Source organism: Phyllostomus hastatus, unplaced genomic scaffold (assembly GCF_019186645.2).
Source record: "Phyllostomus hastatus isolate PE091 unplaced genomic scaffold, TTU_PhHast_1.1 phas_scaffold_28, whole genome shotgun sequence".
NCBI lineage: Eukaryota > Metazoa > Chordata > Mammalia > Chiroptera > Phyllostomidae > Phyllostomus > Phyllostomus hastatus.
In genome coordinates, this window is record NW_025334022.1 from 12,603,434 (window position 1) to 12,621,992 (window position 18,559).

Sequence of the window (18,559 nt, forward strand, 5' to 3'; positions counted from 1 at the left end):
AACTGGTGTTCTGATCTTCAGTGGTCACTCCTGTCCCCTTCCCAACTCAGACTCATCCTGCACAGAAATCAGCCACATCATTTCCCTTTCATCCTGTCATTCGCATGGTCACAAAAGGCTTTGGTGTCTCCCAGGATTGGATAGAGTAATATGGAGACACCTTCAGTAATCAGGGACCTTCCACAAATGGGAGTCACCTCAACTGCTGGACTATATTTCTCATCACTCCCTTTCCCACACTTTGCACTCAGGCAGGTAAGCCTCCTTTCTGGAGAAGGATTCCAACCTCCATGTCTTTCTTCTCTCCTCCCCTCCCTCCTCCAGTGCCCTTCTGTCCTGTTTTTCTCTTATCCTTCAAGTCCAGCTTACTTAAGCATCCTCTCCTTGTAAAAATTTCTGAGCACTGTCACCTGTAGAACTTTCTGCCCTGGTGGGAGGGGTCTAGCTATGATCAGAGACTCCAGGTTTTGTTAGTGTCTTTTTGTTTCAATACAAAAACTCAAAGACAAAGACATGTCTTTTTTTTCCTGCTTAAAACACACAACTTTATTGATAACAAAAATAAAATCTCAAATGTATAAACATAAGTCCACACAAAGGACCAAAGATTACCTTACTTATGAAGAATCGGTTTAATTTCTGCTCATGAAGCATATTAAAAACATCTCAATCCAGACAAGGTAAGAATCAACACATGTATTTTCAGTACAAGTTTGAATTAATTTGGTGTTCATAATATGGTCCAGCCATAGGCCATCATAAGTAACATCAGTTTCAAAGTTATAATGGAATTTACTAAGTGCATTACCCTCAGAGTGCAAAATCAAAATATTACTCAGATTTTTTTGAAAACATACAACTAATCAGAGTTTGCTTAATAATAGCTCAACTCTTTCTTTCACCTCAGTGTCATTGCATTCTGCTGCTAAGATTCGAAGTTTCTTGGCACATGCTTTAGGTCGTTGGAATATGAAATAAAGGGAATTTTTACTGAACTTATCCTGGGTAAATATTCTTGCTCTTCTTTTAAAGTGGTAATTTATATTTTCAAATAATGAAAGAGCATTAAGAATATTCTCTTTTGTCTCTTTCTTGCTAAAAATATTAATCAGTGATGCTGGTGCATTGGCTATGACCAAATCTTTTGTCATAGATGGATTTTTAGAGAAATTCAAAAGCATTCCCAGAATATGGTCTTTAGTTTCTCCACTTCCCACAGTTAACAAACGAAGAAATTCTGAAATATAATTTGTAACCATATGCTGATATTCACTAATAATAGTCAGGTGTTTTATTAATCTTAGTCCAGCCAGCTGCACATTTGAATTCAAGGGATAGGTAATGGTATCTTCACATACTTGATTTAAGTATGTTTTAACCTTCTTATGCTTTTCACCCGCCACTGAGATGTTATTTAGTGCATTTAAAGCCTTCTGCCTAACACTGGGGTGGGGATTATTGAGCAAGCTTTCAATAATTGAGATTCTACCTCCATTATGAATGATTTCATGGGAAAATGGATAATCAGGACTGTTATATAGAGCATTATTGGCTATTTCATGAATAGAAGGATCTTCAGTCATCTTAATCATGCAAATGAGTTTTTCAAGCTCTCGTGGATCCATATTAGCTTTGTGTTTACAGCAGCAGCCCCAGGGCTGAGCTTTCTCCTGAGAACTGATCTGCTTTCTGAGCTCATCTTCAGGTAGTAAGCAGGGCTCATCTGAGTATGGAAATTTCATTTCTGTCCAGATCATGGTTCCCGCCCATGACCCCATTCCTGCTCCAGGAACCATGGATGGATATGTACCTCTAGACTCAGATGATTTCTTGGCTTTAGTCTTGGGTGCAGATATGTCTTCACTTCTGTTTTCTTTACCATCCCTGAACCAAGACATTACATTGCCCCCACCAACAGCCTCAAGCTTATCCTTGGAGCTAGCCTTATCTCCAGCCCCACACTCAAAAGTGACATTATTCTTACCCTTGGATCTATACTCACTATTGTTCTCACTCTCAGTCCAAAACAAGGACCTTAAACTGATTTCCTCGATATCAGGGCTGGACACTCTACTTAGCTCATCCTCATCTATATCCTTAGGCAAAGTCCAGGACCTCATGCCAAGCTCTTTCCCAACCCCAAGCCTAGACCCTGTAATGGTTGCATCTTCATCCCAAAGCCAAGACTCTTTCCTGGCCTCAGTTCCAGCCTCAGCCCCCACATAGGAATCCATAAAAACCTCTTCACATCTGATCCAGGACCCACTACTGGCCTTGTCCTCAACCCCAAATCCAGAACTAACAATGCCCTCTTCCCCAGCCCCTGATCTGGATTCAACACTAGGTGCACTTTTACTTCCAGGCCTTGACATAATATCAGATTCTTCTCTCCAGAACCAGGACCCACTACTACTAGTCTCATTCCCAGCCCCAAACCAGTATCCTTCATTGGCTTCAGCCCCAGCACTGACCTGAGACCTTCCATTGGCTTGGTCCTCAGCTCCAGTCCAGGACCCTCCACTTGTCTGATTCTCAGGCCCCAGACTACACCCTTCCCAGGATTTTTCACCAGCTTGATTTCCAGCACCAGCCCAGGAGCCTCCTCTTCTGGCCTGATCCTCAAATACATGTTTGGAACAGCTACCTGCCTGAATCCCAGCCCCAAACCAGAACCTTCCACTGGCCTGTTCCCCAGCCCTAGCCCAGGACCCACCATTAGACTGGTCCACAGGTCCCAGCCTGGACACTCCACTGGCTTGATCTGCAGTGTCAGCCAAGGATCTTCCACTGGACTGGTCCTCAAACCCCAACCTAGACCCTCCACTGCCCTGACCACCAGCCCCAGCCCAGGGTACATTTTCACTGGTCTGATTATCAAATCTAGGCTTGGATACACCATCAGGTGGATTGCTAGTCCCAAACCAGGACCCTCGGCTAGTCTGGCCAACAGCCCCAGCCCAGTACCCAATACTAGCCACATTCCCAGCCCTAGACTCAGTCCAGGAACCTCCACTTACCTGAATCTCATCCCCATCCTGGGACCTTCCATTGGCCTGTTCTTGAGCCTTAGGCCAGGACCCTCCAATGACCTCTTCCCTAGCCAAGGACACCCCACTGGCCTGGCCCCTAGCCCAGGAACCCTCACTGACCTGACCTCCAGTCCATGATTCTCTAGTAGCCTTATTCCCAGTGTCAACCCAAGACCCCCCACTGACCTGGTTCTCTGCCCCAGTCCAAGACCCTCCAATGGCCTTATTCCCAGCCCAGAGATCCCCACTGACCTGGTCCCCAGATTCATCACAGGATCCAATATCAACCTCATTCTCAATCCTAGCCCCAGGCCAGGGCTTAATGTCAGCCTGATCACAAGCCCCAGCCCAGGACTGAATACCAGATATATAACTAGCACCACTCCAGGACTCAATACTGGCTTCATTCTCATCATCAGCCCAGGACATGCTATTCTCCCAGTATCCATCCCTGGCCTGAAACCTAAATTTGATCCATCGCTCAGAAGCAATCCAATCTTCAATACCAATTCCATTCCAGTAATAGTCATGGACCTTAGGCTGAGCCTTTCCACAGGCCTGAGTACCAGCCCACCCCTCACTCTCAGAAGTGGGCATGGACTTAAGCTTGGGATCTGCATTGACAACACCTTCTTGTGTGGCTTCTGCCTTAGACTTGGATATAACTTTATCCTTTGCACCAAGCAAAGTCTTACTTTGGGAAAGGATCATGAAATGAGGCTGGCTAGAGCCCATTGTATCTGTCCTGGCCTCTACCTTAGACTCAACATTAGAATTGTCCTTGACCTTATTCCTTGCAGCAAGAAAGGCCTCACTGTGGGAACTGTCTGCAGCCTGGAGCTGAGAAGAACCTGTTGTATCTGCTTCAGACTCTAACTTGGACATAGTATTAGAATTGCTCCTGACCTTATTCTTGGTACCAGATAAGGCTTCACCCTGAGAATTGGCCACAGCTTGAGGCTGGACAGAACCTGTTGCATCTTCCCTGGCCTCTGCCTTAGACACAGCATTGGGATTGTCTTGTACCTTATTCTTGGCACCAGGCAAGGCCTCACCTTGAGAATTTGTCATAGCTTGCAGCTGGGCAGAGCCCATTGCATGTGGCCCAGTCCATGCCTTAGATACAGCATTGGGATTGTCCCTGACCTTATTCTTAGTACCACACAAGGCCTCACCCTGTGAACTGGTGGCAGCTTGGAGCTGGGCAGAGCCCACCATCTCTGGCCCAGCCCCTGCCTTATGCACAGCATTGGCATTGCCCTTGACCTCATTCCTGGTACCAGGCAAGAATTCGCCTTGGGAATTAGTCACAACCTGGGGCTGGGTGGAGCTTAGTGCATCTGCTTTGGCCTCTGCCTTAGACACAACATTGGGTCTGTCCCTGATCTTACTCCTGGCACCAAGCAAGTCTTCACCTTGGGAATTTGACACATCCTGGGGCTGGGTGGAACCTGTTGTATCTACTACAGTCTTTTTCTTAGACAAAGTATTGGGTTTGCCCCTGACCTTATTACTGGCACCAGGTGAGGCCTCATCCTGGGAACTGGCCACAGCTTGGGGCCAAGAAGATATTGTCATACTTGTTTGAGGCTGGGCCAAGCCCATTGTGTCTGACCCAGCCTCTACTTTAGTCACAACATTGGGATTGCCCCAGACCTTATTCTGGATACCAGAGAAAGCTTCATCCTGGGCATTGTCCATAACCTGAGGCTGACCATGAGCCCTTATTTCTGCCTTAGCCCCTGCCCTAGGAAAAGCATTAGGAACTCCCCTGTCATCAACTCTGGAATCAGGCAAAGCATCATTTTGACTCTTGTCTCCATCCTGATATTGTGCACATGTTTTCATGTCTGTCCCAACCTCTGCTTTATACTTGCCTTTGACTTTGCCCCCAGCCTTGCTTCTTGTACTTGGTAAGGCTTCAATCTGGCTCATGGCAGAAGCCTGGGACTGTGCCTTTGTGTCTGTTCCAGCCCCTTCCTGAGACATAATGTTGGCATTGCCCTTAGCCTTAATCCTGCCATCAGGCAAAGCATCAACCTGAACACTGGCCATAGGTTGAAGCTGTGCATAAGACAATATGTCTGTCCCAGCCCCTAACTTAGAAATAGCATTAGGGTTGCTTCTGGTCTTAACCCTAGAATCAGACAAGGCCTCAACTTGAGAATTGACCCTCAAGTTTGCCTTGGCTCTTATTTTAGACATGGCATTGGAATTGCCTGTACCCTTAAACCTGACATCAGACATAGCCTCAAGCTGAGTGATAGCCTTCATGTCAACTCCAGTCATTGCCTTAGTTGTGACATTGGTATTTCTGCTGTCATCAACCCTGGCACCAGACGTTGCTTCAGCCTGTTTCTTGGCCATGGTCTGAGGTTGTATAGAAGCTCTCATATATGTCCGCATCCCTGCCTTACATGTGGCGTTGGTATTAACCCCAGTGTCAACCCTTGTCCTAGTCATGGTCTCAGCCTGAGCCTTGGTTATAATCTCAAATTGAGCAGAAGCCCTCATGTCTGCCCCAGTCCTCACCCAAGACATAATTTTGTGATTTTCCTTGACTTCAAACCCAGCACAAGATGTGCCATCAACCTGGATCTTGGCCATAGTCTGAGATGGTACATAAGACCTTATATCTACTCCAGCTTCTGCGCTGGACATGATATTAACATTTCCCTGAACATCAACTGTGGTTCCAGGCCTGGCTTCAGACTGAATGTTGGTCACATTCACAGTCTCTTCCAGGGCTCTTGATTTAGTCTCAGCCATAATTCCAGTCTTATTTATGGTATTCATCTTGGCCCCTTCCCTGGTCATTGCCAAGGCCTCATTCTGTGTCACCAGTACTCTGTTCATCTCTGTCTCTTTTTCAGCCCAAATATGAGCTTCCACTTTCATCTGGGTCATTGATTCTTTCTTGGTCTCTGCCTTGGCAACCAATCCCCAAACTTTAGCCTTGGTCTGGGTCACTGCCTCTTTCTTGACTATTCTCTCAGCCTCAGAGTCAGTTTGGGTCACTGCCTCTTTCATGGCCACTTCCTTGGCTTTCAATTTGGTCTCACCTAGAGTCACTGCCTTGGTCATGATCACTGTTTTAACCTCAGATTGGGTTTCTGCCTTTTCCTCAGCCCCAGCCATTGCCTTGGCCTGAGAGTTGGCTTCGGGTCTGACTCTAGCAGCAACCTTGGTCTCTACTTCAGCCCCAGCCCCACCTCCTGTTCCAGTTTCTGCTCCAGTCTTGGCCCTAGGTCTAACCTCAATCTCTGTCCCATCCATGGCTTCATTCATGTCCAAGGTCTGGTTCTGTACCCCAGCCACGGTCTCCTTCTTGACTCTAGACCCATTGCTGGCAAGTCTCCTCACACTCTGGGCTCTTCCCTTGGTTAATCTGTAAATGTAGTAGCAGGTACCAGCCCAGATCACCAGTCCTGCAGTCACCCAGCCCACTTCCTGAATGTGACCCATGTAATCACCCCTGCTGAAGGAATGAACAAGGTACAGTGGGGCTCAGATGGCCTGGGAAAAGAGGATGGTAGGTCTAAGTGTAGGCCTGTAAGTGTACTGATCTTCAGCTCAAAGGCCACTTCAGCTGTCACTGGAGGTGGACCTATAGGAGGAGGAAGAAAATAAACTAAAATTTCTCTTCTAATTCTGTGCATTATTCAGATAGATACACAGAAGGAGAAGACAGTACAGAAATAATGTACTTGGTGGGAGAAGAGGATCATTAGCAAACCCTCTCTCCATCCTTTTTATTTTATCCCCTCCCCATTTTCCCCAGTACCCAACAATTTCCCCCCAAGGTACTTCCACAGGCATTTCCTTACAGCAAATGAATAGTGAAAAGGATGGTTGGAGGGCTGACTATAAATGGGAGAGACTGAGAATCCCTCAGACCTTGATTTTTATTGGACCTACTCTGGCCACCACTCCCACAGGTCCCTACTCCCATACCTGTATTGATCTGAGGCCATTCCCTCCTCTTTCCTTCTCTTGGTTGGTGATATACCCTAAAGCATATCTACAGACCTAGAGACAGACAGAAAAACAGATGGAAGAACAGATGGGGGTAGAGGTTTTGTACTTTATGTGACTAGCATATTATTAGCAAACTATCTCTCTATCTCCCTTCAGTTAATCTCACTCTGTATCAAAATAAAAGTGAGGGTGTGGGGTAAGTGACAGGAATGGTGGGAAAGCTGGCTGGGTAAAAGAGAGTCTGAGGATCCTGCAGACTGGACAGCAGACCTGCTAGATACATGGTGGCCTCCACCAACCCACCCTAGGGGTCTACCCAGACAATCCCCATCCTCTTACCATTCTTGACTGATCAGGGGCAATTTCCTCCTTGTTTCTTTGCTTCCAGTCATGTCAAGCTCTGTAAATACCTGCAAGTAGATCTACGGACAAATAAACAAACAGGAGGTAACAGACACTCAATCCTTTATAGAACAGATAAGCACCCTGATCCTTGACTCCAGTACCTGCCTTGCCAGAGACCCCAGTTCCAGTTTTCTAATTTGTCCCATATCAGGGTCCCCCCTTGTCTTCTTTCAGTCACACTTCAGCGCAATCTTACCCCCAATATCCTTAAATGTTTCTTGCACTGAAATCAGTACCATGTGTGGTGCTGGCAGAGTGTAGTAGAAGCATAAATACCATCTACAGAGACCCTCTCAAGTCTCAGCTACCATTTGCTACCACCCTTTTAGACACTGCCCTCCTTTACAGCAACCTCCATGGTTCTAGGCCAGTCCCTCTCTTTCCCTTGCTTCCAGTGGTAAACATCCCTACTATCAGTATATAGTATAGGAAGATCTAGGAACAAACAGAGAAAAAAAGGGAAGGTAAATAATGAGTGTTTGTGACAGCTCATCATTTAAGACACAGGACTCAGTACCTGCCATATTGGATTTAGAGACCCATTCCCTGGCAGACAGAACCTTGAAGTGGGCAGGATGGAGAATGGAGACAGGAAAAACAAAAGGGAAGTGACACAAGCAAAATCTTTTAAAACCACCTGTAGGATTCTAGGGTTTCTCCCAAAAGTCCATCATTTCCTTCACCAACATTCTCAGAAAGGTGGGGTATCCAAAAACTGGAAAATGGTGAGAGAGATGGAGACCCCAAGGTCCCACACTCTAGAATCCTCATAGCCTAGTGTACTTTCCCATAAACCCATCTCTAGGAGTCTCCAGTAGAACAGACAAGGTGGGGGAAGGCTTTGGCTTTTGTAAAATCACTATCCTTCCCCCCGTAAAGACTGACTCTCTTTCTCAAAAATAATGTTCCTTAATACAACAATTTTTACCTTCTCAATATTATCTGAGATGCAAATGAAATCATCCATTAAAAAAGTTTGGTATCTTTACCGGTCTTCAATATACAATTTAAGTTTAAAATCTTAAACTTGGTAAGTAGATGCAGTTTAGGGAAAGTCCTTTAGCTAGCTTCACCCCATATCCCAACCAGATAGTGGCGCCTAAGTTCCTGTCATATAGAATTCACATCGATCTTGGGCGGTTCACAGACAGTGCCCATGCTCACACTAACCTCCACAGATCTTGTGCAGTTTTCTCCACTCCTTCCCTCACCTAGCCGCAAACTGCCACATTGAGCTACTGTCCGTCAGACAGCCGTAAAGGCAGTGAGCGCTTGGACCAGCACCCAGGACAAAGATACCAATACTCGCGGGCCTGGATTCAAGAACCGAGTTATTGAACGCCCCTGTAAGCCACCCCTACCAACCCTGCCGTCTAGGTACTAAAGCCCACCATTTTCTCTGCAAACGCCACCATGGCATGTCCTTTCCACTGAAATGAGTAGGAAGCTGAGCGGACATATGCAGTCAGTGATTAGAGTCTGGGAGGAAAGGGCATCTCAACCACTGTATTTCCCTCTTGAGATACACACCCCAGCAGCTGCCCTGTCCAAACCCACGGTCCCTCTCCACACACTAAGCAAGAGGAAGGATGTTTGGGAGAATCAGAGGGAAGGCTCCTGGAACTTGAGCCAACATTGTCCCTTGCCCCTGGACCGGATGCAGGGATTGGAGGCGGCTGCCGCCCTGGCCTCTTCGTGGGCCCCGGGCCCTTACCTGCCTGGCTTTCCTGGGCGCAACACCAACCCGCGGTGTGCAGGACAGTGGGGAGCTGGTACCCAGAAGGGATTGACAACTGCGCCGAACGCTGAGTAGCTCTGCAGTTCCCGATCACGTGAGGGCCTTGCGTCATCAACTAGCTCACCACCACCACCCCCCCCCCCCACACACACTCCACGGAAAGAACTACCCTTCCAAGTCTCCTCTGGGCCCAGCGCGCACCTTCCTGTCAACTCAACTGGGTCCTCTCTAATCTGAGGGCCCAGAAGTGGTCTCCCCTCCCTGTGGTTGGAGTTTGTTCTCTGGTTACCCTGGAGGGTCTGCATCTCTCACCTACCCCCAGGCTTTGACCCTATCCTTTTCTGATGCTTCTTTGAGTAATCTTCTCTTTCTCTGAAGCTATAAGACCAATGGTCCTCATCGGGGTACCTTGCTGCACCAAACTGGGCTAAGGAAGGGATGCCAGGAAAGGAACTAGAGAGTGGAAGGAGAGGTTTAACTTTCTTTTATGCTACATTTTTTTTCCTTTTAACACTACATTCATTGCTTTTGTAATCTGGAAATGTAGTCAAGCTATTTTAATTTGACATTTAGAAATGAGGTCGTAAAAATCACAAAAGACTCATTTTTTACATTATTTTTGCTCCACATTAAAAAATATTTTCTAGTTGCTGTAAATGGTTTTGCAACTTTCAAAACAGACTAGTAATTATTGACATTTTAAATACAAAATTGTCTTAAACAAAGCCAGCATATTTTCAATAGGATCTATAAATTAATCTTTGGAAAGACATTAAGTTTTCTAATCTTGGCGGTTTTCCACAGGTGACTTACAACCTTTGGAGTTCTGACTGAATTTATTATCTTGTGTCAGGTGTCTGAGAACTTCATAGATGACTGCTGGACAATTGAATTAAGACCCAGCTCCAGATGAACCCAGTGCCTGAAAACTAGTGACTTCCCAGATTAACCTGTTTTTCATTCAAAGTGTTTTATTTGGACTTTACATAACCATGTATTCAGAGCAGTCCTTCATCACACCCTGCAAAGGACCAACTGCTATCACACTGATGGAAATGAGACTTAGCAAGTTTTTATTATGACGCTGGTATGATAGCTCAGGTATCTACCATTCATATGCTCTATCACTTTAGCAGTGGTTAGTGTTCAACATGTTCCAGTGGAGATAGTGGTGAGGGTCTGTGGGTGTCTGTAAATCACTGCAACATCCCTGAGATCCATGTCATTTTTCCCTCACAAAAAGCACAATTTACAAGAGCCCAAGCAGTTTCCAGGAAAAGCAGGCCTTTTGTTATGATTTCACTGCACCACCCATATAAGCCTCTCAGAATAATCCCAGAACTCAGGAACAAAGTGTGCAGAAGTTAGTCCCCAAACATCTAGCTGTCCCTACTGGGGAGTCATACTCTAAATATAGACCCTTCAGGCAGCCTCTCTTTAAATGTTGAAATATGACACCCCAACAGAAAGCTCCCCATGAGAGAGGCCCCTGTGAGGGGGGAGGTCCTTCTAGAAGGTGAGCCAGGGAGCTCAGACTGACTCGAAAACTTACTAATGGCTTTTCAGAACCCAATTGTCCATGACCAATTTATGTTTTCCACCAAAGGGAAATATTCAGAAATGATTATATAAACATTTAAAACTTTAGTGAAGTAAAAAAAAAAAAAACACAAAACATAAGCGCAGGATGTCAAATGGCTAATTTGTAATAATCTAAAAACTCTTAATACATTACTAATAAAATATAAATAACCCAATAGAAAAATGTGCCCATGATATGAATGGATTTGTTCACAGAAAAAAAATACAAAGTATTGATATACATGTGAAAAGATGCTCAGTTTCAAAGAAATGCAAGTCAAACAACTACATATTAGCATGTTTCAGCTAGCAGTTTGTCAAAATTTAGAAATGTGATAATATTGGTGACTGGTCTGTGGGGAAATGGTTATTTCTACACTTCATTGGAGGGAGATACCTTGATGCAATCTTTTATGGGAGCACAATTTGGCAAAATCTATTAAATTGATAAATACAGGGTGGGGCAAAAATAGGTTTACAGTTGTTTATGTGGAAAATAATACAATAATTAATCAATAGTAACAGAATAAACTCTCATATTCACAATATAATATACATTATATATTATGTATTATGTATTATATATTATATATTTATTATATATTAAGATATCTATTGCAGTGCTTGGAAAGGTTAAAAAACTGCATCAACATAAAATATCCATCAATAAGGGAAAGATTAAGTACATTGTGTTAAATCTATACAATAGAGCTGATTTTAAAAGATTTAGCTCTGTGTATCCTGACAAAAAGGTACTTAGGGTATCTTATCATTTGCTGTTTATTTTCTGTAACTATACACACATTTTACAAGAATACATTCTAAGATTCAAACGTAGAAAAAGCACAAGTACAGCAGTCTCCCCTTATCCCATGGGGGATATATTCCAAGACCTCCAGTAGATGCCTTAAAACCTCCAATAGAACCCTTTCCCTGATCAGGTAGCTAAGTTGATTGAAGCGTCATCCGGTATAGCAAAAGGCTGCAGGTTCAGGTCAGGACACATACCTGGGTTTCAGGTTTGATCCCCATGTGCCAGAGGCAACCAATTGATGTTTCACTCTCACATTGATGTTTCTCTTTCTCTCTCTTTTCCTTCCTCCCTCTCTCTTTCTCTTTTCTCCCCTCTGTCTCCCTCCTGCTTCCCCTCCCTCCCTTCCTCTCTCTCTAAAAATAGGTGAACAAATCTTTAGGTGAGGATTAGGGTTAAGGCTGGGGATGGGGGTGGAGGGATTGAGCAAAAAAAAGAAGAAAAGAGAGAAAGAACTCATGGTTATGGACAACAGTGTGGTGATTGCATAGGGAGGGAGGTGGATGGAGGTGGAAAAGGGTATAGAGGGGTAAAAGGTGATTTAAGAAAACCTTTTAATAGAACTCTATATATGAATATACTATGTTTTTTTCCTACATGTAGATACCTATAATAAAGTTTAATTTATAAGACACAGTAAGAGCTTAACAAAATAATAAAATAAGACAATTATAACAATGTACTGTAATAAAAGTTATGTGAATGTGGCCATTATTAAGTAAAATAAGGGTTACTGGAACACAAGCATCTGATAAACTAGAGGGCTAGTAAGTGAATAACAAATGGAGAACATACACAGCTTGGATACACTAGACAAAGTGATGACTCATGTCCTAGGCTGGATGGAGAAGGACAGCTGAAGACTTTATTTCACTACTCAGAACTGCACTCAATTTAAAACTTATGAATTCATTATTCCTGGAATTCCTATTCAATATTTTTGGGCCATGGTTGACTGCAGGTAACTGAAACTGTGGAAGGGGAAACCCAAGATAATGGGTGACTACTGTATGTATATATAGAACTCGGTACTATTTGTGGTTTCAGGTATCCACTGGGGATCTTGGGACATATCTTGCACAAACAGAGGGGAACTACTGTATTTTACTGCTTCAATAGCACACTTTGAATTGGTATAGCTTGTTAGCAAATTTTGGTGTCTGGGAGGACAAATCCTTCATTAAATTGATTTTTCAAACTATTTTTGAATTTGCGTGAGCATTTCCTTGAATTTCATTTTTTAATATCCTACTGGATTTTTATTAGGATTTCATCAAAATTGTAGTATAACTTGGGAAATCATTAAAATCATATTAATAAATTATTATTTTCATCTAGGGTCATGTAGTATTTTTAAAGTTTATTCCTGTCTTCTTTTGTGCCCTTCAGTAAAATTGTATAGTTTTCTTCATGTAGATTTTACATATTTCTTATTAGTTACATTTCCAGATATTTCATAGTTTTTGTTAACATTATGAATGGTAGATTGTTGCACATGATATTCTTCCTTTGTTTTTTAGAAAAATAATTCCAGTTTTTATAAAATCATGCATATTCATTATAACAAAGCAATGCATTGCAGCAAAGTACAAGAAAAGATAAAATATTACTCAGATTCCACCACCATGAATAGCCATCAAATTTTCAAATTACAAACTTCCTGGAACATTGTATGTTCTTTATATTTGAACACATCACTCTTTATTGAGAATATATATATTTATAATATAAAATATTTATATTCTTAATATGTGTGTACAAATATATAATCTCTCTTTATTTCTTTTAACCTCTTTTTTTTAAAATCCTAAGTTCCCTGGGAAATTAAACTTCATTTTTATTTGTTTGATTTGCATACACTGTGAAAAGATTACCACAATAAGCACTGCTAATACCCATTATCTCATAGATATAATAAAAAGAAAAGAAGAAAATACTTTTCTCCTCATTAAGAGAACTCAGGACTTACTCTCTTAACATTTTTCTTATATATCATAGAGCAGTATTAACTATTGTCATATTATATATCTTTAGCCTTGTACTGGTAATATGAAAAATGGAAACATTTGAGTTTTGGTCAGGATGGAGGCATATGTAGACACACTGTACCTCCTTGCACAACCAAAAGGAGGACAACAACAAACTTTAAAAAAAATAACAAGAACTGCCAGAAAATCGAACTGTGTGGAAGTCCAACAACCAGGGAGTTAAAGAAGGAATATTCATCCAGACCAGTAGGAGGGGTGGAGACAAGCAGCTGGGCACAGAGGACCTGCAGCAAGGTGGAGGATGGAAGACTGGGGTAGGCAAGGCAGCGGCTGGTGGAGTGGGCAGCCCCATATTTGCATGCAGAAAAACTGGAAGGAACAACTGGGGAGTGAGACAGACTGTGCAACCCAGAGTTCCAGTGCAGGGAAATAAAGCCTCAAAACCTCTGACTGAAAAAACCTGTGAGGGTTGAGGAGGCAGGAGAAACTCCCAGCCTCACAGGAGATTTTGTTGGAGAGATCCATAGTGTCCTAGAATGTACACAAAACCACCCACCCGTGAATCAGCACCAGAAGGGCCCAATTAGCTTTTGGGTAGTGGCAGAAGTGACTGAAAGCCAGCCAAGAGCCAAACAAGTGGCTTTGTTCCCTCTAGAACCCCTCCCCCACAGACAGTGCCACAACACAGCAATGTGGGTTACCTGCCCTGGTGAATACCTAAGGTTCCACCCCTACTATGTAACAGGCATGTTAAGACAAAAAAAAATGGCCCAAATGAAAGAACAGATCAAAGCTCCACAAAAAATACAACTAAGCGATGAAGAGATAGACAACCTATCAGATGCACAATTCAAAACACTGGTAATCAGGCTACTCACAGAACTGGTTAACTCTGGTCACAAAATAAAGGAAAAAGTGAAGGTTATGAAAAGTGAAATAAAGGAAAATGTACAGGGAACCAACAGTGACGGGAAGGAAACCAGGACTCAAACCAATGGTTTGGACCAGAAGGAAGAAATAAACATTCAACCAGAACAAAATGAAGAAACGAGAATTCAAAAAACTGAGGCGAGGCTTAGGAACCTCCAGGACAACTTTAAACATTCCAACATCCAAATCATAGGGGTGCTAGAAGGAAAAGATGAAGAAGAAGAAATTGAAAACTTATATGAAGAAATAATGAAGGACAACTTCCCCAATGTGACAAAGAAAATAGACTTCCAGGAAGTCCAGGAAGCTCAGGGAGTCCCAAAGAAGTTGGATCTAAGGAAGCACCAACCAAGGTACATCATAATTCCATTACCCAAGATTAAAGATAAGGAGAGAATCTTAAAAGCAGCAACAGAAAAGGAGACAGTTACTACAAAGGAGTTCCCATAAGACTATCAGCTGATTTCTCAAAAGAAATCTTACATGAAAGAAGAGGCTGGAAAGAAGTATTCAAAGTTATGAAAGGCAAGGACCTACACCCAAGATTACTCTATCCAGCAAAGCTATCATTTGGAATGGAAGGGCAGATAAAGTGCTTCCCAGATAAGGTCAAGTTAAAAAAGTTCATCATCACCAAGCCCTTATTGTATGAAATGTTAAAGGGACTTATCTAAGAAAAAGAAAATGGTCAAAAATATGAACAGTAAAATGACAACAAACTGACAACTATCAACAACCGAACCTAAAAACAAAAACAAACTAAGTCAATAGCTAGAACAGGAACAGAATCACAGAAGTGGAGATCACATAGAGGGTTATCAGCAGGGAGGAGGAAGGGGCAAAATGCAGAAAAAGGTATAGGGAATAAGAATCATAAATGGTAGATAGAAAATAGACAGGGGAGGTTAAGAATAGTATAAGAAATGGAGAAGCCAAAGAACTTATATGTAAGACCCATGGACATGAACTAAGCCGGGAGTGGGGAATGCTGGCTGGTGGGGAAGTACAGGACAGGGGACTAAATGGGAGAATAAAAGTGGTACAATTATAATAACATAATCAATAAAATATATTTTAAAAAGTAGCTCAACGTTTTCTTTTGTTAAGTATTATTCCACTGTGTGTATGTATATATATTATACACCAGGTGACAGGCATTTTTATTGCTTTCAGGTTAATCTAATTACCAACAAAGCTACTACAAATATTTCTCTACAAGTCTTTGTGTGGACTTGTGTTTTTGCTTCTTCTTGCGTAATTACTTAGGGGTGGGATTGTTTATCAATATGGAAAGAATATGTTAACTTTATTAAAAAATTGTTTCACAAAGTTACTGTACTATTTTGTATTCCTACCAGAATTATATAAAAGTTGTAGTTGCAGTGTGCTCTTTGAATATGCAAACACCCCCCTTTCCTCAGGTGTGTACTTTTCTTCTTCTGTTCTAAATTCTAAGGGCCCCTGTGACACTTGAACCCAGGGAAGCCATGGCAGCAGCAACTCCTCCTAGTCTTAACCCCTGATCCTGTTTCCAGGATCCATGCCTTTGCCTCACTTTCCCAAACTTCAATAAACTTACTCTCACTTTCAAAAAAAAAAGAGTTCCAGTTGCTCCAATCCTTACTCGCATTTGATTTTGTCATTATTTAAAGCCACTCTAATAGGTGTGGCTGTTCTGATCTTTCCCCCTTATTTTAAATTAAGTTGTTTGTTTTCTTATTAAATTATGAGAGTTTTATATATTCTGTATGTAAGTCCAGAACTGTATTATATATGTTGATTTGCAAATATTTTATCCCAGTGTATGGTTTGACTTTTCACTTCTTAACAGCATCTTAAAAACAGCATTAGGTTTTAATTTTTGATAAAAGTTTATCTATTTATTTAGTTAAGATTTATTAGTTAAGATTTGTACTCTTTGTGTTCTATCAAAATTTTTTTGCCTGACACAATATTTCAGAAATTTTCCATTATGTTTTTTTACTGGGCATTTTATAATTTTAGCTCTTACATTTAGATAGATGATTCACACGTGTTGGGTTAATTTTCATGTAAGGTTTGAGGTTCATTTTTTTTTCTATAGATGTCCAATTGTTCCAGCATCATTGTTGAAAAGGCTATTCTTTTTCCAGTGAACTACCTTGGCAACTTTGCTGAAAATCAACTAACCTTGTGTATGAATCTGTTTCTGGACTCCTTTCTGTTTCATTTTTTAAAATATATTTTATAGATTATGCTATTACAGTTGTCCCAATTTTCCCCCTTTGCCCCCTCCACCAGATACCCTCATTCCCTCCGGCAATTCCTGCTCCCTTAGTTCATGTCCATGGGCCATGCATATAGGTTCTTTGGTTACTCCATTTCCTAAACTGTTCTTAACACCCCCCTGTCTATTCTGTACTGACCAATTTGTACTTCTTAATCCCTCCACCATTTCACCCATTCTTCCCCTTCCCCCTCCCAGCTGATAACCCTCCAAAAGATCTCCATATCTATAGTTCTGTTTCTGTTCTGCTTGTTTGCTTATTTTATTTTTTAGATCAGTTGTTGATAGTTGTGAATTTGTTGTCATTTTAATGTCTACAGTTTTGATCTTCTTCCTTTTCTTATATAATTCCCTTTAACATTTCATAAAATAACGGCTTGGTGATGATGAACTCCTTTAGTTTTACCTTTTCTGGGAAGCACTTTATCTTCCCTTCCATTCTAAATGATAGCTTTGTTGAATACAGTAATCTAGGTTGTAGGTCTTTGCTTTTCATGACTTGGAATATTTTTTGCCAGTCCCTTCTGGCCTGCAAAGTTTATTTTGAGAAATCAACTGATAGTCTTATGGGAACTCCTTTGTATGTAACTATCTGCTTTACTCTTGCCGCTTTTAAGATTTTCTCTTTATCTTTAACCTTTGGCATTTTAATTACAATGTGTCTTAGCGTGGTCCTCTTTGGGTCTAACATGTTTGGGATTCTCTGTGCTTCATGGACGTGTATGTCTATTTCCTTCTCCAGATTAGGGAAGTTTTCTTTCAATATTTTTTTCAAATGGATATTCTAATTCTTCCCTTTCCTCTTCTCCTTCTGGCAACCCTATGATTTAGATGTTGGTATGTTGAGAGATGTCAAAGGCTCTTTATTCTACCCTCATTTTTTTTAATTCTTTTTTCTTCTTACTGTTCTGATTGAATGATTTCTTCTTCCTTATGTTCCAAGTCATTGATTTGATTCTCAGCTTCATTCCCTCCAATGTTGGGTACCCTGTAGATTTTCTTTATTTCACTTCATGTAACCTTCATTTCTGCCTGGGTCTTTTTTATGCTGTTGAATTACACAATGAGTTCCTTGAGCATCCTAACAACCAGTGTTTTGAACTCTGCATCTGATAGGTTGCTTATTAACATTTGGTTTGGTTCTTTTTCTGGAGTTTTGTTCTGTGTTGGAGATTGCTCTGTGTGGTTTTGGAGACTGTAACCCTGTGCAAGCAGGCCTTGAAAGAGGCCAGTAAGTCTTTACTGGAAAGCCAGGAAAGAGAGTGACAGGCATGACCCTATACTAACACTGAGACTTCCCGTGGGAAATCAGGCCTGAAATATACATTGCATCCTTTGAAGCTTGCTCTGCTTTGCAATAGCCCTGTTGATATAAACCAGACAATTAAGTTCAAAGAGTAAGGAGTGAATTCCTTGGGTCATGAAATACACCTTTACAACCATCGGGCATCGGCATGTGTCACAGACCCAGACCCAAGACGATCTCTGGTTTCTTCAATTGTTATCTGTAGATAATATTTGTTTTCCCTTCACATACCAAGTCCAATAAAAGCCATTTCAGAGAAGGGCTTGGGTCATTCTCCACTAGAGGGAATTGCCACCCTCTTTCCCTCCGAAAAAGACTGTATCCAGGATTACTTATTTTCATCCACAACTGGGAGAAACTCCGCTGGCCAGAACTCCCCTCATCTGGCCAGGGTCCCCTTCAGTTCTGTTCTTTCATTTGGGCCATGTTTGTTTGTTTCATCATTTTGGTAGCCTCCCTGTGTTTGTTTCTACATATTAGGCAGAGCTCCTTTGACTCCCTGTCTTAGTAGCATGGTCTATTGTAGA

The 18,559-nt window shown here is 42.0% G+C and overlaps 1 protein-coding gene across 1 annotated transcript; it reads right to left on the bottom strand.

The window, feature by feature from the left end:
• Nucleotides 1-732: 732 nt before the first annotated feature.
• ARMCX4 (armadillo repeat containing X-linked 4) lies at nt 733-9,184 on the bottom strand. The gene is made up of 4 exons (XM_045817614.1): nt 9,127-9,184; nt 7,347-7,429; nt 6,984-7,058; nt 733-6,636 (listed from the first exon to the last, which is right to left on the bottom strand). The coding sequence occupies exon 4, from the start codon at nt 6,492-6,494 to the stop codon at nt 864-866; it is 5,631 nt and encodes a 1,876-aa protein (XP_045673570.1). The 5' UTR covers nt 6,495-6,636; nt 6,984-7,058; nt 7,347-7,429; nt 9,127-9,184; the 3' UTR covers nt 733-863.
• Between the last annotated feature and the right edge of the window lie 9,375 nt (nt 9,185-18,559).